The sequence below is a fragment of the Megascapheus bottae genome, chromosome 25 (assembly GCF_031878675.1).
Source record: "Megascapheus bottae isolate mThoBot1 chromosome 25, mThoBot2.hap1, whole genome shotgun sequence".
In the NCBI taxonomy this organism is placed as follows: Eukaryota; Metazoa; Chordata; class Mammalia; order Rodentia; family Geomyidae; genus Megascapheus; species Megascapheus bottae.
The window spans coordinates 14869790-14887768 of record NC_143533.1 but is presented as its reverse complement, the minus strand read 5'-3'; the positions used below and the strand labels follow the sequence as shown (position 1 = coordinate 14887768).

Genomic DNA, 17979 nt, shown 5'->3' with positions numbered 1-17979 from the left:
CTTGGCGAGGCAAAGCTGAATTTGAAAAGTCATGGAGTGTTTTTACTTTTGGGTTATTTTTTTTTTTTGAAAGTTAAACAGAGTTTTATTCCATGCCTAGCATCGAGAATCATACTGACTGGTCAGGGCCGTCTATAAGATGTGAGTGAGAGAGTCCTTTTTGGTTAATTATATTAAACTCCTGATCTCATTAAAAAGTATCTTTCTTTCCCCTAAGGTGTCACACTGCAGTGTGAAAATCACGCTCCCTTGACACAATATATACGTCTCAATTTAATAATTCAGTTTCAACTCAAGAATTTTGAAGAGCACATCTATCAAAAAACCACTCACTTAAAATATGATGCAATGCAGCATGCTGGGAATTGCCACCTGTAACCTCAGCTACTCGTGAGGCTAAGAACTGAAGATCAAGGTTCCAGCTCAGGCTGGAGAATCCATGAGACTCTTATCACCAGTTAAACACAAGAAAAACAAAACCAAACTCAGGGGCAGTGCCCAAACTTTGAGTTCAAGTCTCACAGCCAGCACAAAAATAAAATAAAAATATGACATGTTTTGCATCCATTTTAGCTTTGAAAATGACAATATTCCTATTCCTCAGATGTCACCTCAAGCCAAGTGACACTTTACAATGAGGAAGAGGACTGAACACTAATGGTGTGGTTACCCTGATACCCTCAGCCATGATTGAAGCTTGCTGGAGTTTTTATCAACATCTCACAAGTAGGCGCTTAGGAAAGAATCACATCTGGCAAAAACATTCTGTGGCTGAGTCAGCAGGCTTCATGGAATGTCTCTATGGATGATATATGTGTGCAGAATAGATTCAGGAGAGAGACAGTTGTTGAACACAAAAACAAGAAACAAAAAGCTTAATGTACAACTCAGTTTCCCTACATGTGGAGGTAACCTTAAATATCTTTGGTTCTTTTTGCTTTTCTTTTTGCTTTGCTGATGTAAAGGACTTTAGAACAAACACCGATAAATAACAATGTATTTATTGCTTTACTTATGTAAACTTAGCCTTTTGTATATCTTTTGCTACTAAGGTTAGATTCCCTATCTGCCTCTAAATAAATTTATTTCACATCTGCTGATTTTTAAAGGCTAAACTATATATTTTAATGGTCTTTGGTATGAAAATACTGAGGAGCAGTATCTAGTAATATTTGGCATTAAAAAAATGATATGCACGTGTCAGTACCGACAGTAAATAAATGTTTGGAAAAGAAAATAGTTTTTGTCTGTATATTCACCCCTTGGGAGTGAATATCATAAAATGCCATTCACATTTTAAGTTACAAATTCATACTTCAGACTTCAAAGATGCTTTTTGGCCAAGTATAAGGAAGTCTTTGCTTCACATTCAATACAATCAAAATATCTTGCTTTTGATAAAGAGATTTCTAACCCCCCAAACAAGTTAGTTTCAAAATGCTTTTTAATACTGTATAATTGAACATATATACTTGCTGAAGGAAAAAATTATACTTGAATTTCCTTTAAACTTTCTGCTGGGAGAGGGTAATTACAATTTATTTTAAATGCTCTGGTAACAATGAGGTAGTCAGCATTACTAGTCTAATTACTACAAAAAATGAAGTATGCCTTCTTATTTGGGGTAACTGCCTGTATATGCTTCATTCTAGCTAATTCAATTTCAAGGAGGTGAGAAGAAAATTAATAATCAAAATTTCACTTTCTCCTGAAAATTCTTTGGTAATAGATTATGCAAAAATCCTGAATATGAATAAAAGGAAAAGTACAAAAAGGGTAAATAATTAGCAAATACTTACAGCCAAACTATCTACCCTAACTAAGGACCTATTTATTTATCAATAACCAAACAATAATTTTCTCAAAGACATCATTTCCTCTGATTTGTTCAAGACCATCTTTTTATCTTATATTTATTTCTGTTTTTAGGCAGATAAGACAGTTCAAAATTCATACGGTCCTACATCTAAAGCTTTCCATTTAAAAATTAATATAAAAAAAATCTCATAGTACTTCTAACTTTGAGGTAACTGATAAAGTTGGTTCTACAAACATCTATACCCACCCACCCAACACCATACCCTGTCAACATGCCCAAGGGCACTCCCTGAGTCCAGGCAAAGTAACACTAGCATAGCTTTAAAAGGAGGTAGTATAAAACAGGAGCCAGAAAGGCAAGAGCAGCATCTCCCCCAACTCAACAGGATTCACCTAAAGCTCTGCTTTTTCATTTTTTTTTGTTGCTGTTTTTTTTCTTTTTTCTTTTGCCAGAAGGTCAAACTTAACCAGAGGGGACAAATTTTGAACTTAGTACTGAAGCAGTGACTGCCACTTTATAGATTGCTTCAGAATATAACCAGTTTGGCAACAAACTACAAAAAAGAAAAGGCAAGACTGTTACAAAATGTTCTATCATCAGTCAGTAGGAGAGAGCCAGGAGGTTATTACCTAAACAAATATCAAACAATACAAAATAAAAAACTCTGAATTTGAGAATGATTTAACATGACCTTAAAAAAAAAATATGAGACTCATGCCAGGCACTGGTGGCTCAAGCCTGTAATCTTAGCTACCCAGAAAGCTGAGATGTAAAGGCTGAGGTTCAAAACCAGCCCAGGCAGAAAAGTCAATGCGACTTTTAGCTCTAGTTCACCAGCAAAAAGCCAGATGTACAGCTGTGACTCAAGTAACAGATTACAAGATTTGAGCCCGAAAGCTCAGGGACAGCACCCAGGCCCAAAGTTCATGCCCCAGTATTGCAGAAGGAGGAAAGGAGAAGGGGAGGGCGGGAGGGGTCATTTCAAGGAGACATGACAAATGGTATTAACAAGCAATAGGATCCCCCTTCTCTGTACTGCTCATGACTGAGTAAATGATTCAAGAGAACTCCTGAAAGGAACAGGAAACCAAATGTAGCAAATTCTCTTAAGAATTCAGAAAAACACCAGTTAAGATAGTAGACCTCTGAACATCTCACCCTTAAACAAAACCTGCACTTTTAAAGTTACTGTACATCAAAATCATCATTGACTAAAACAACAACAACTGTTAAGGCAACTTTCTGTACTCCTAAGTAACTTTGTGAATTTTAAAAAAGGTCTAAGGCAACACATTTCATAGCATATACTGGAAGGCACTGTGAAGTGAAAAATCTCACGTTCTTTTTACTGTCACCTGTTACGTTGTTTTTCATCTTCATTATTAGTGTTTTATGCAATTTCCAATTCTTTATGCCAAACTGGATTGAAAAGAAAACCCTAACAATTCTCTAAAAATCCCCCCCCAGCCCCACCCGCCACATAGGGTTTTGCAACGAAGACTGGAAATATGGTTAGATGCTTTGCAACCTAGATGGTGCAGCCTTTGGCCGACTATGAGGCAAAGGGAAAGGGAGAGAAGGCACTGCTTCAGGCGGGTACTCTCTGAGCTCCCCACACCTAACAGCCTGGTATGCAACACCGTGCCACGTAGGCTACAGGTCAGTGCTATTCTCCAAAGTAGCAGCACTTGCTTTGGTCACTGAAGTAGTCCCCCTGTTTTCCTCTTCTCATAGCCAGAGGTGTTCCATCACACAGGTGTCACACAGTGTTTAAAAAATAACAACAACAACATACAAAAAAAAACAGAGCTTCAGAGATGACCTCGTCCTCATCTACCTGTAAGGCTCCTCCAACCACACACGTCTCTCACACACAACACACACACACACACACACACACACAGAGCCACACATCGAGGCACACACACAAACACCACCAGGGGAGCTCACCGGCCTTGGAGGAGCCAGAACAGAGAAGGGACGAAGCTGTCTTCAGAGTTTGCCATCTGGCAAACTGAGGTAGATAATCAGCAAAGGGGCTTTCAAAAGTCTTTCCTTTGCTCCAGTGATACAGTTCATAATCCAGCCAAAACACCTTGACTGTCTTTTCACATTGCTGACGACAGGCACATTCAAAATGACAACAATAGTAATAATAATTAAACACACACACACATTCCTAAAAGGCTCGAATACCTAAACCCACATCAGGACATTCATGAAAGGCTTTGGCTCCGGGCTCACTGTCCTTGGAACAGCCTGGCAGCAGACAAGGGAAGAGGAAGGAGGGAGGAGGGAGAAGAAGGAAGAGGGGAGAGGAAGGAGGAGGCAAAAGGGGGAAGGAAAGGAGAAAGAGGACCTGAGGAGAGGAGGAAGAGGACCTGAGCGATGCCCTCCACGCGGCTGTCATGTCTCCCCAAGTGGAGCACCTGCACCCATCCTGGCCGCTGGTTCCACATGTGGGTCCCTGCCAGGGAGAGAATGAGGGGCCGGGGGTGTGGTGCTTATAACCGAAGACAGGTGTATCTCATCATTGGATTCATGTGAGAACCTTCCAGAATCCCCAGTCTCATGGCTGCCCTCGCTGTTGGCAGAATGCTCGGCGTCGGGGGTGTCCGGGGCAGGTGGGAAGGGTGCAGGGGCGCTGGTGGCTAGGCCTGGGGGACTGGGGGAGGCAGCAGTCACCAGCACCGTGGTGCCCGGCTGGTAGAAGCAGGCAGCTTGAGGGAATCTTCTAGAAGGCTGAAGGAAGACAGGCGAAAGTGAATACTGAGCAGGCCCTGCCGCCGCCATACCCCAGAAGCAAAAGCAGAACTGCCTGCCAGAACAGTCTTCAGATCCTCCTGCTCCTCCTCCCCCTTTCCCTCCTCCTCTTCCTCCTCCTCCTCTAGCTTGTATTCTTTTGGCCCTTGCCCCTGCCCTACATGAACACAAAGTTTTGACTCTTCCTTTGCTAGTATTAGGGTTTGAACTCACGGCCTCTTTTGGTGTCTTGGGTGGTCCATGATCCCCTTCTGGCTTTTCTTCAGGACTGGCCTCAGACTGCAATCCCCCCCACTCCTCCTCCTCAACGCCTGTGATCACGACGTGTGCCACGAGGCACACCTGCTATGCTGACGTGTGCATCTAGGCTCTCCCTAACTACTACTTCTTTTTGGGGCTGAACTCAAGAGCCTGGGACTTAGTAGGAAACTTTCAACCACTTCAGCCACCACACATAGCTCCTCTTTTTGCTTTAGGAATTTGTTTTCCCAATAAAGCCTTGCTTTCTCTGGGCCGGTCAGGACCGGCAGCCTATTTACACTGGCTGTGCAGCTCACACAGCAGGCACTTACGCCCTTGCCCGCCACTGTTCCCGGCTTAAATGAGGTCTCACAAACTCCATGTCTAGCCAGGTCTTGTCTTTGCTTTCAAGCTTGCTAGGATGATTGGCCTTTGCCACCCTGCTCTTCCCATAGCTCTGATGTCTATTCTTTTTTTTTTGGTCGGTCATGGTACGTGAACTCTGGGCCTGGGCGTTGTCCCTGAGCTCTTCAGCTCAAGGATACCACCTTACCCCTTGAGCCACAGTGCCACTTCTGGTTTTCTAGTAGTTAATTGGAGATTAGAGTCTCATAGACTTTGGTGCCTAGGCTGGCTTTGAACCTCAATCCTCAGCTCTCAGCTTCCTGAGTAGCCAGGATTACAGGCATGAGCCACTACGCCCTGCTTGACATCTATTTTTATTACTCACCTTAGCTCTCCACAAGCATGCCTCAAAGGGGAAAACAAGGTATTATCCAGAAAGAGAATAGAAATTAAAAGAACTCATCTCTACTTTTCTCTCCTTTTAACTATGATTTCCTTTCTCAGGGATGTTAAAGATTCCTGTCATGTAGGTGAATTACCTGTTCCATTTTTGTCTTCTTAGAATCTTGGAAAAAATGCCACTTTTTCTTAGTGTTGTTTTTAATTACAGGACCATAGCTATTAATGATCAGGTCAGTTCCTCCCTGGGGAAACAAAATAGGGGGAAGGAGAGGATATAAATATCTTGGTATTAGAGACTACAGTTTATCATAAGAACCTAGACCCTGTCCCTGAGCCTCTTTGTGCTCAAGCCAACAGACCTACCATTTGAGCCACAGTGCCAGTCTGATTTTCTGGTGATTAAATGGAGAAAAGAGTCTCAGGAACTTTTGTTCCCAAGCTGGCTTTGAACCCCAATTCTCAGATCTCAGCCTCCTGAGTAGCTAAGAGTACAGGCATAAGCCACTGGCTCCCAGCTCCAAAAAACATTTTTTTTGGGGGGGAGGGGTCAGTTGTGGGACTTGAACTCTGGGAGTGGGTGTTGTCCCTGAGATCTTCAGCTCAAGGTTACCACCCTACCCCTTCAGCCACAGCACTACTTCTGGTTTTCTAGTGGTTAATTGGAGATAAGAATCTCATGGATTTTAGTGCCTGGGCTGGCTTTGAACCATGATCCTCAGATCTTAGCCTCGTGAGTAGCTAGGATTACAGGCATGAGCCACCATGCCCAGATCCACAAAAATTTTTAAGACAAAGGGGACATCTCTTTATCATTCTTTCACACAGGCAGCACACAACATTTTATCAGAGTATTCATTAGTGAATGAAAGAGTGTAAGGTTTATATCCAGGCTACTCACAATCCTCCTGGCCTGTCTCTAGAGTGCTGAGATAACAGGGTTGTGCCACCATGCCTGGCTAGTGTTATTTGTAACATACATACAGTTCTGCATTGTATATATGCACTTGAAGCCTCCATTGCTTTCTGCTTCTTTGATTTTAGATTTTTAGTGTGTATGTGTGTGTGTGTGTGTGAGCGCATGTGCACACCACTCCTGAGGCCTGATCTGAGATATGAGGTTCATAGTGCAAAACCAGCCTGCGCAGATACATGAGATTTTTTTTTTTTGGCCAGTCCTGGGGCTTGAACTCAGGGCCAGGGCACAGTCCTTGAACACTTTTTACTGAAGGCTAGCACTCTGCCACTTAAGCCGTAGTGCCACTTTTGGCTTTTTCTGTGTATTTGGTTCATACATGCTAGGCAAGCATGCTACCACTAGGCCATGCTCCAGGTCCAAATGCATGAGATTCTTATCACTAATTATCAATATAAAGCCGGACGTAGAGGCAGGTCTCAACTGATAGAGCATAAATCTTGAGCAGAAAAAGCCAAGCAAGAGTACAAGACCTTGAGTTCAAGTCCAAGTATGAGCTCTAAAAAGAAAAAAAAAAAAGAAAAAGTAATATCCATACAAATGTATGAACTTTAATTCTATTAACAATACTGAATAATTCTCATCTTAACAATGATCAAATTCATCAGACATTTTAAAAAAATACATAAAGTTGGATGCTGGTGGAGCACACCTGTAATCCTATAGATTCAGGAAGCTTTGACTATGTTTCAAAACCTAGGCAAGACAATCTGTGAGACTTATCTCCAATTAACTGCCAAAAAGCCAGAAGTAGAGCTCAAGCAGTAGCATACCAGCCTTAAGCAAAAGAGACAAGAAATAGTGCCAAGGCCCTGAGTTCAAGCTCCAGGACTGGCACCAAAATGGGAGAGGAGAAGAGAGGGGAAGGAAGGGGAGAGAGGAGGGGGGAGGGAGGGATAGCCAGGGAAGGGAGGAGGATGAGAGAGGGAAGAGCACCTTCGCATCGCTGAATCTGTTGGGCATGAGCATGGGCATTAAGGAGTCTTCATTCTCTACAGATCTTTGCAGTGTCTTTCCTACTTCACTCCTCGTGGCAAAGGTGGCACTGGTGCCAGACAAGTGTTGCGTTCCATGCTGAGCCGTCTTGGAAGAAGATGATTTCCTGAAATATTAAAAAGACAAGAAAAATGTCCTCATCTCTAGAAGACAATGAGCAAATGTACCCAAATTGACCTGTGATCCCAACTTTGCTTAACAGTGGTATCCTTTGATGACAGTTTTGCAAACAGCTTTAGAAACCGAGTATTAGAATTTCTTTTTTTGGTTGGTTGTAGGGCTTAAAATCAGGGCCTGGGCACTGTCCTTGAGCTTTGTGGCTCAAGGCTAGTGCTCTACCACTTTGAGCTACAGCATCACTTCTGGTGGTTACTTGGGAGTCTTTTCTGCTTCAAACCTCCCTCCTCAGATCTCAGCCTCCTGAGTAGCTAGGATCAGCACCAGAAGGCCCATTTGTCTTAATTCTCATCTGAAGATTGCCAGCCATTTACCTTGTGCGGTTCTCAGTGAATGAGGCTTTTTTTTTTTTCTTTTCTTACACAGGAAATATTTCAGGAACTCTCCCAAGCACCAAATGCATGGGATTGAAGCATACCATTAACAAAACCAATCTCAATGACACATTTTGTGTTTCTCAAAATAAGAAAGGAGTGAGGAAAGCAGACCCTCATTTAAGTATATTTTATAGACACAGTAAAAATATTTTACCAACGACAAAACGATCTCCCTGCAAAATGCATAATTTCTAGCTGTAAGAACCCAGTAACAGTGCATTTATTTTAAAGTGGCAAAGTCCTGGTCACCCTAAAAAGGCCCTGGATTTCCACTGGTTCCCCAGGGTTGCTGTCATTCAAACCCTTTTCACCCGCTCAGCATCTGCAGCAGTGGGCGCGCACCTGGCTTTACTTCGGTAGATCAAGATGAGAACACAGATGAGGATGCAGGTCAAGGCGATGCCTACGCCTATGGCGATGCCTGTCATGGATTTCTGGTCTAATTGGTAATAGCCTGAATAAACTGGAGAAAAGTGTGTTTAGTTGGGTCAATCAAAAGGAAATAATGATGACAACAAAGCCTTTCCATATGTCATAATGAAGTACGTGACGCACAGAGAAGGGACTGGGCTCCTTTTTTCACCGATGACCTGGCAGCTGCTATGGCTACCTCATCCCACACACATAACACAGAATGACAACTCTCACAGAGCCACAGGTCCTTAGTATTGTTCTGAATTGAGCTGGCATTTCCCTGCATTTAAAACTGCCGAGTTTCCCCACCCTCCACCACTCCTTTGCAGAAGAGGTAGTGGAAAAAGTGACTAGTCCTGAACCCCAGGGGTACGACAGGAGGCCCAAGGCAGCGAGGAGGGCGAGGACTCCTCTCCGAAGATGTTGGTGCCATTGCTTTTGTGGAAACCAGCAGTATGGTAGTCTGAAAGCCACCGTAGAGAGACAGCCGTACACAGCAATAAGGCCGGACCCTCACCAACAACCACTTGGCAAACCTGGTATAGGTTTAGGCTGTTGGCAATTTTAGAAGGCTTAAAAAAGAAAAATATGTGGGCTGGAGCATAGCCTAGCGGTAGGGTGCTTGCCTAGCATGCATGAAGCCCTGGGTTCAACTCCATGGTAGCACATAAACAGGAAAAAGCCTCAAGTGGTGCTGTGGTCCAAGTGGCAGAGCACCAGCTTTGAGCAAAACATGTCCAGGAATAGGGTCCAGGCCCCGAGTTCAAGCCCAAGGACTGGCAAAAAAAAAAAAAAAAAAAGTGTGTATCACTGTGGCAGCATACATACCTTTGGTATCCGCAGAATCTAAGCGCTTGGGCCGCTGGTTAGACTGTGGATTTTCCTTCGGAAGCACGGCCAGCTCAACAGAATTTGAAAAGGGTCCTTCCCCCACCTCATTAGAGGCAGAAATCTTGACGATGTACACATTTCCAGCCACCAGGTTCTCCAGCAGAGCCATGGTTATCGCTCCTAGGAACACAGCATCACACTGTAAATGTCTATGCTCACACGAGCACTACCTTTTACTGTGAAAATCATTTCTCGGATTACAGGCTCACACTTGTAAATCCTAGCTACTCAAGAGTCTGCTATCTGAGGACTGAGATTCAGAGTCCGAATCACAAACCCAAGAGATTCTTATCTCTAATTAACCAGCAGAAAAGCCACAAATAGAGCTGTGGCTCAAGTGTCAGAGCTCCAGCTTTCGGGGGCAGGGGGAGAACATCTAGACCCCTGAAATCAAGCCCCAAGACTGCACCAAAACCAAACAAAAATTTAAGTAAGGAACTTTCCAAGCATACACACACAAAGAAAATACAGGACATGTTCACCCCAGATAAGCAATTATAATTCGATTTTTAAAGCACATGGATGTTCCTCCTATGGCCCAATTTATTATGTCAGATTTCTTCCACAAAAGAAAGGGCCAAAAGTAAATCATCTGGTGAATTTACACAGCAGATTTAGTAGCTACAGGTATTTTCTCTGTTGGTAAGACTGCTAAGATTCTTGCTTGGAGGTTGATATTTCTTCATGGGCTTTTTTTCTATTCTTCTTCTGAACTGTTGGGAGATTTTTTTTCCCCTATAGAAAACCAACTTCCACCCTGGAAATGAATCCTAACAGTAAGAAGTCTAACCACCATAGCTGGGCAACATAAACCACATCTATAATCATTGCAGTTCAAAGCCAGCCCAGCCAGAAAAGGCCATGGGACTGCAATTTTTTTTTGTTTTTTTTTTTTTTTTTTTTTTTTTGCTAGTCCTGGGGCTTGAACTTAAAGCTGGGGCACCATCCCTGTGCTTCTTTTGCTCATCCATGTGAGCCACAGCTTTCAGCTTTTTCTGTGTATGAAGATTCAAACCCAGGGCTTCATGAATGCTAGGCAAGTACACTACCACTAAAGCCCTAGTCCATTAAACTCTTATCTCCAATCACGCAGGAAAAGGCTAGAGGTGGAACTGCTGCTCAAGTGGTAGAGCATCAATCTTGAACAAAAAGCCAAGGCCCCAAGTTCAATCCCCAGTACCATTCTTTCCCTCCCTCCCTCTCTGTCTCCGTCTCTGTCTCTGTCTCTCTCTCACACACTCTCATACACACACACACACACACACACACACACACACACAATGACAAGGTGGGCACAGTGGCTCAAGCCTGTAATCCTAGCTACTCAGGAGGCTGAGATCTGAGGATCAAGGTTCAAAGCTAGCCTGGGCACAAGAGGACCTGAGACACTTATCGCCAATAGGAAGTGGGGCTTGCTTCAAGGGTAGAGTGGTAGCCTTGGGTGAAGAGCTCAGGGATAGCACCCAGGTGGAGTTCAAGCCCTATGACAAAGAAAGGAAGGACAGGACAGGACAGGACGGGAAGGGAAGGGGAGGGGGAAGGGAAGGGGGAGGGAAGGGGGAAGGGGAAGGGAAGGGAAGGGGGAAGGGGAAGGGGAAGGGAAAGGGGGAGGGGAAGGGGAAGGAAGGGGAAGGGGAAGGGGAAGGGAAAGGGGGAAGGGGAAGGGGAAGGGGAAGGGGAAGGGAAGGGGGAAGGGAAGGGGAAGGGAAAGGGGGAAGGGGAAGGGGAAGGGGAAGGGAAGGGGAAGGGGAAGGGAAGGGGAAGGGGAAGGGGGAAGGGGAAGGGAAGGGGAAGGGGGAAGGGGAAGGAAGGGAAGGGGAAGGGGAAGGGGAAGGGAAGGGGAAGGGGAAGGGGAAGGAAGGGGAAGGGGAAGGGAAGGGGAAGGGAAGGGGAAGGGGAAGGGAAGGGGAAGGGGAAGGGAAGGGGAAGGGGGAAGGGGAAGGGAGGGGAAGGGGAAGGGGAAGGGGAAGGGAAGGGGAAGGGGAAGGGGAGGGGGAAGGGGAAGGGGAAGGGAAGGGAGGGGAAGGGGAAGGGGAAGGGGAAGGGGAAGGGAAGGGAAGGGAAGGGAAAGGGAAGGAAGGGAAAGGAAAGAAAGGAAAGGAAAAGAGAAAGAAAGAATAAAGGAAGAGAAGAAGAAGAGAGAAGGAAGGAAGGAAGGAAGGAAGGAAGAAAGAAAGAAAGAAAGAAAGAAAGAAAGAAGAAGGAAGGAAGGAAGGAAGGAAGGAAGAAAGAATTACAAATTTGCCTAGCACTGCATCTGTAGGTGGGGTACCAAGTGGGAAATGTAGCTTTCTTGCAAGTGGCCCTTCCACCTCCACCACTCATGAATCCTTACAGCGGCTCAAATAGCTCACAACAGCTTACTGCAGTTGATGCCAAGGCTGGTTGTGTGCCGCTATGCCAGTGTGGCAAGGGGTGATCTCGAGAGCCAAGGTCAAGCTACAAGGACCACCTCTGCAGGCCACGTGACATGGAGGTAGCCACACCAGCAGAGGTGAGGTCAGGAGCTCAGCAGAGCTTGTTTTCATCTTCTCTGGTTGCCACTTGGCCTACACGGAGTGTGAAGAACCTGAGCACAGGACAGCTAAATCAACAAACCCCAATTTAGCATCAGGAAGCATTCCCACTGGTCCCAGGTTCTCAGGCAGTAACACGGGGTACTCGGCTGCCAGGAAAAGTCTCTTTCTATTCCTTTACAGAAGACAGAAAGACAGCATTTTGGGAATAAATGCCTAAAAAAATGTGTTTTAATATGTGACAAAACCAGTCATTACCAGAAATGAAAAGCCATTCATTTCATTCAAATATTATAAGTGGATCCGCAGTATTTGTGGTGTGCATCTTTTTTGGTCATTCTATTTCGTTTTGGGGAGGTGATACTGGAGGATTGCAGGGCTTGAATTCAAGTCTCTGACATTGCCTCTTAGCTTTTTTTCACTCAAGGACAGTACCCTACTACTTTAGTCACAATTACATTTTGGGCTTTTTACTGGTTAAACTAGAGGTAAAAAAAAAAAAAATCAGACAATTTCCTGGTCGGGTTGGCTTCCGCCAGGATTCTCAAATCTCAGCCTCCTGAGTAGCTGGGATTATAGGTGTGAGTCATGGGCATCAGTTGGGTCGTTATTTAGAAAAAAGGAAACTAGGAAAAACATTATGATTCTCTAATATGTAAGTGATCAAACTTTTCCTACGTTCTCATTTCCTAATAGGCCAAGCACATCTGCCTCAGAAATTCTGGGTTCCCAGACACCAATATAGCGATGCTCAGATGTCATTTCTTCCGAGTAAACTTACCTTACTACCCCCTGCCACCGTGTCTCTTTGCCCTACTGAGACTTTCTTGGCTTTTTGTTTTTCCCAGTCCTGGGGCTTGAATTCAGAGCCTGGGCACTGTCCTTGGACACTCTTTGCTCAAGGCTAGCACTCTGCCACTTGAGCCACAGTGCTACTTCTGGCTTTTTCTGTGTATGTGGTTCCGGGGGTCGAACTCAGGGCTTCCTGCAGGCTAGGCATGCATGTTACCACTAGTCCATGCTCCCGGCCTGACTGTGACTTTCTTTATAGCATCTGTGACAGTATCATTTGTATACATGGGATATAAGTAGTACTTGCTCAGAAATCACTCACTAATCATAAATGTAAGAAATATATTCCTAGTGGTGATCCAATTTATTTGTTTGGTAAACATAGAGTTAGAGAAACTGCTTTATTGCAGGATTTAAATTTCTAATGGGAATCTTCTTTTGGGGGGGAGGGGGAGAAGAAAAAACAGTACCAGGACCTGAACTCAGGGCTTGGGTGCTACCCTGTGTGTGTGTGTGTGTGTGTGTGTGTGTGTGTAAATTTTTTTTTTTTTGCCAGTCCTGGGGCTTGAACTTCGGGCCTGAGCACTGTCCTTGGGTTTTCACAAGGATAGCACTCTACCTTTTAAGCAACAGAACCACTTCTGGCTTTTCCATGTATGTAGTACGGAGAAATCAAACCCAAGTCTTCGTGCATGCTAGGCAAGCACCACTAAGCTAAACTCCCAGCCCCTGTCCTATAATTTTTTTCGCTCAAGACTAGCACTCTACCATTTAGGGCATAACTCCATTTCTGTCTTTTTTGCTGCTTAACTAGAGATTGGAGATAAGAGTCTCTTGGGTTTGCCTGTCCAGGTTGGCTTTGAACTACTATCCTCACATATCCACCTTCTAAGAAGCTATAATTACAGTGCCCAGTTCCCAATAGCCCTTTGAATTAAACTGAATATTTAAATAATAATTTACTTCTGACATGGAAATATGCAATTCTTTTTTTCTCTGATGTCTCTATTATCATTAATCCACCTGTTCAGTCTCCTTCGCATAACAACTGACATTCACGTTTACCTTCTCGATGCAGGACCTGCCATTCTCCCGCGATCCAGGCCTTTCGGGATGCGTACAGGATGGTGTAACGTGTCACCACTGTCTCAGGCCCATCGGGGGGCTTCAAGAAACCAGGGCAGTGTCATTGTCGATCAGGGTCACCTTGACTCCAACGGGGGGACCTGATGGTGCTGTGCACAAATGGAAAAAAGGAGTGTGTCACTGCAGCAAAATAACATGGTGCTGCCATGTGCCAGTGGCTCACACCTGTCATCCTAACTACCCAGAAAGCAGAGATTTGAGGATCACTGGTTCAAAGTCAGCCCAGGCAGGAAAGTCTGTGAGACTCTTATTAACTACCCCCAAATGGGAAGTGATGTTGTGACTCCAAGTGGTGGAGTGCTAGCCTTGAGCAAAAGAAGCTTACAGACAGTGCCCAGGCACTGAGTTCAAGCTCCATCCAGTACCAGCACCAAAGGGGAAAACAGAAAAAAACACGTAGCTGAAAATTCAGGATATTGTTCTTGCCAAAGTGATACTGGATGGACGGATGGACAGATTATAGACACTTTTTCTCATTAGTGTATAGTAATTGTACAAAGGGTTTTCATTGTAGTTTTCCATATGTACATAATGAATTTTAATAATTTCCTTACAGTATTTTTTTTTGGCCAGTCCTGGGGCTTGAACTCAGGGCCTGGACACTGTCTTGAGCTTCTTTTGCTCAAAGATAGCGCTCTACCACTTGAACCACAGTGCTACTTCTGGCCTTTTCTGTTTATGTGGTACTGAGGAATTGAACCCAGGACTTCATGCATGCTAGGCAAGCACTCTACCACTAAACCACATTCCCAGCCCCTTCCTTACAAGTCTGGTTGCAGCTGCCTTTACCTTCTGGAAGTGTGGAGTGGTAGACCACGGGGCTCCAGGGGCTGGACAGCTGGTCCACGTGCAGCCTCACAGCAAATTCATATTTGGTGTTTGGTTCCAGACCTTGAACCAACATGTGCGTCTCTGACCTACAATGAAGAGGGAAAAAGCCATCATCGCTGGAAGCTACCAGACTGTTTCTACAGACTTACACCTTCCCAGTCAACAGGCACACACACAATTACTCATCCCTCAGTCCCTCCTAGTCTTAAGATATTCATTAGACTATATACACAATTGATTCTACTCGTAAAACAGAGTGTTCCATATTATCCTTCAGAACTAAAAGCCTCAAGTGGCCTCTCTGAGAGGGAACCACGCTTCTAGAATCAATGCTATGTTAAGAAAAAGAAAAGACTGGGCTACATGCTGGGAGCTCATGCCTACCTACTCAGGAGGCTAAGAGCTGAGGAACATGGTTCAAAGCCGGCAAGGGCAGCAAAGTGAGACTTTTTGTCTCCAATTAACCATCAAGAAGCTAGAGTAGACCTGTGGTTCAAGTGGTGGAGCTTCCACTTTACGCAAAAATGCTTAAGAACTGAAAGCACCCAGGACTTGAATTCAAGCCCCAGCACTGGTACACAGAGAGAGGGGGGGAGGTGAAGAGGGGAAGAGAAAATGGGGGGAGAGAGAGATGGGGGGGGGAGGTGAGAACAGGGAGAGGCAGGCTGAGCTTCCAGAATTTCACAGGGCATCTCTAAGTACTGAAACATTTTATGTATTCATTTTCTGAATTTCAAAAGACTTCCTAAGAGGGCTACAACTTAACATCCACCTAAGTTTCCCCTACCAAAACACTGCTATGCTAGGTTTCAAAACATGACAGGCAAAAGCTGGCAGCCACCTTTTTTTTTTGAAGATGCACCCTGAAACAAATGCACAAAACTGAAACCGAGCAGGGTTTAAAAACAACACGAAACATAAAGCATGAGCGGGGAAGAAGTGGGGGAAGAGCGGGCTGACATACGTGTGCAGGTAGAGAACCAAAGAGGCGTTCTGCAGGCCCACGGGGTTGCAGCGGACGGTGTAGTTGATGAGCTGGGCAGAGGTGAACGCTGGCCTCCGCCAGTGCAGGAAGATGGAGGAGGAGGTGTTGGCCTTTGCGTAGAGGTGGTGGGGAGGTGGCGGAGGAGGGACCATGCGATCACGCACCGCTACGGAAAAACAGTCTGTCATTTCATGACACTACGTTTGATGTAGAAATGGGCTAGCCTTGAGCTGAAGGGTCTCAGAGACAGCGCCCAGGCTTAGAGGTTAAGTTATACAACCAACCCCTCCCTCAAAAAAAAAAAAAAGGCAATAAAACAACAGCAATTATAAAGAAACAATTAGCCCTGTAGTGAAAGCAGACAAAAGAAATTTAGTGTGCCAATTATTCCATCAGGTTTTTATCTCCCCAGGTAAATTTCTAGCAGTCTTTTGGTTGCAACATTAAAATGGGGACTCAGAATCTCCCCCAAACATTTACTGAGTACCTACTTACTGTAGATACTGTGCCAGGGTAGTAGTGTGGTGAATGGAAAGCAATTAAACCACCAAGGTTTCTGAGTATAAACAAGACTTGGATAGGAAGAGGAGGGGGGGGGGTTACAGAGTCGCTGGAACTGCCACTCACAAACACAGCCCGGCGTGCTGACCGTCTGGTCCGCCTGGTAACCGTCTTCAACGTTGTTATAGGCCAGCAGCCTCACATGGTATTTTCTTCTGGGGTCTACAAACAAATCCACAGAGAATCATTAGAATCCGTCCTCTGGCAATGGGTAAAAGCCTTTCTAGGCCTTTCTTTTTCGGACAACTGTAGGGCTTGAACTCAGGGTCTGGATGTTATCTCTGAGCCTCTTTGTGTTCAAGGTTAGTGCTCCATTACTTTGAGGCACAGTATCACTTCTGGTTTTTGAGTAAGTTAACTGGAGGTAAGAGTCTCACAGGGACTGTTCTGTGGAGGCTGGCTTTGAACCTTGATCTTCTCAGATTTCAGCCTCCACAGTAGCTAGGGATTACAGGCGTGAGCCACCTGTACCCAGTCCTTTCTAGACATTTTAACCTTCTGAATGCATAAAAGTCTTGGGGTCTTGTGGAGTATTATACATATCAGTACTGGTGCCAAAACTCAGGACCTACTGCTCTTACTTGGCATTTTCACCCAAGGTTGATGCTCTGCCACTTGAATCCTCCCCCGCCCCTTCTGCCTTTTGGTGGTTAATAAGAGATAAAGACTCATAGGCTTTCCTGTCTGTGCTGGCTTCAAACTATAATCCTCAGATCTCAACTTCTTGAGTAGCTAGGATTACAAGCATGGGCACTGGAACCCAGCCACATAAAAGTTTTAATAAAACTTTTCTTTTATCTTCTGTACACCCAAGTCTGAATGACAACAATGTTTTTTTCTCCATTGCCCAGATTTTTATTTTAAAAGGTTAAAGTTACTAGGTTACCATTTGTTCATGCCTGTAACTCTAGCTACTCAGGAGGCTGTGATCTGTGGATTTTGCCTCCAAGACAGGACTTTCCCAGCAGTAAAGTCCATGAGACTCTTATCTCAAAAATTAGCTATCAAAAAGCCTGAAGTAGAGCTATTGTTCAAGTGGTAGAGCATTAGCCTTGAGTAAACAAAGCTAAGTGGCAGCATGCAGAAGCAGAAAAAATTAAAGACTGTATATAGTCATGTATTATTAAAAATTTAAATTTTGTGTTTTTTTCCAGTTTATTGCTTCCACATTTTCAAGTCAAAAAAAGAGAGTTGGAGCTCCCTCTGCTGGTATCACGTAGCTATGACACTAAAATCCATCCTCCCACCCCCACTCCCCCCTTTTTTTCAGGACCTTGAAGAAATAAATGGCTATGCATTTTCTTTTTTGGTATTGAGGATCAAACCCAGGACAATGCACTTGCTAGGCAAGTGCTTTGCCACTGAGCTACATCCCAGCCCTAGCTATGTATTTTATTTATGTATTTATTTATTTATTAATTATTTATTTATTGCCAGTCTTGGGCCTTGAACTGAAGGCCTGGGTACTGTACTTGGGTGGGCTTTCTCAAGGCTAGAGCTCTAGCACTTGAGCCACGACACCATTTCTGGCTTTTTTTTTTTTTTTTTTTTTGCCAGTCCTGGGCTTGAGCTCAGGGCCTGAGCACTGTCCTTGGACTTTCTCAAGGCTAGAGCTCTACCACTTGAGCCTCAGCACCACTTCTGGCTTTTTTCTATGTATGTGGTACCGAGGAATCGAACCTGGGTCTTCATGCATGCTAGGCAAGCACTTTAACCACTAGGCCAAACTCCCGGCCCCTCTGGCTTTTTTT

At 44.6% G+C, this 17979-nt stretch overlaps 1 protein-coding gene across 1 annotated transcript in view; it reads right to left on the bottom strand.

Moving 5' to 3' along the window:
* Positions 1–4225: 4225 nt before the first annotated feature.
* Prtg (protogenin) overlaps positions 4226–17979 on the bottom strand; it is a 68177-nt gene continuing 54423 nt past the window's right edge. The window contains 10 exon segments of the mRNA XM_090318685.1: positions 4226–4561; positions 5707–5811; positions 7479–7644; positions 8435–8555; positions 9335–9517; positions 13771–13875; positions 13878–13940; positions 14641–14768; positions 15647–15833; positions 16295–16390. Of these exon segments, the coding sequence (XP_090174811.1) occupies positions 4226–4561; positions 5707–5811; positions 7479–7644; positions 8435–8555; positions 9335–9517; positions 13771–13875; positions 13878–13940; positions 14641–14768; positions 15647–15833; positions 16295–16390 (1490 nt within the window).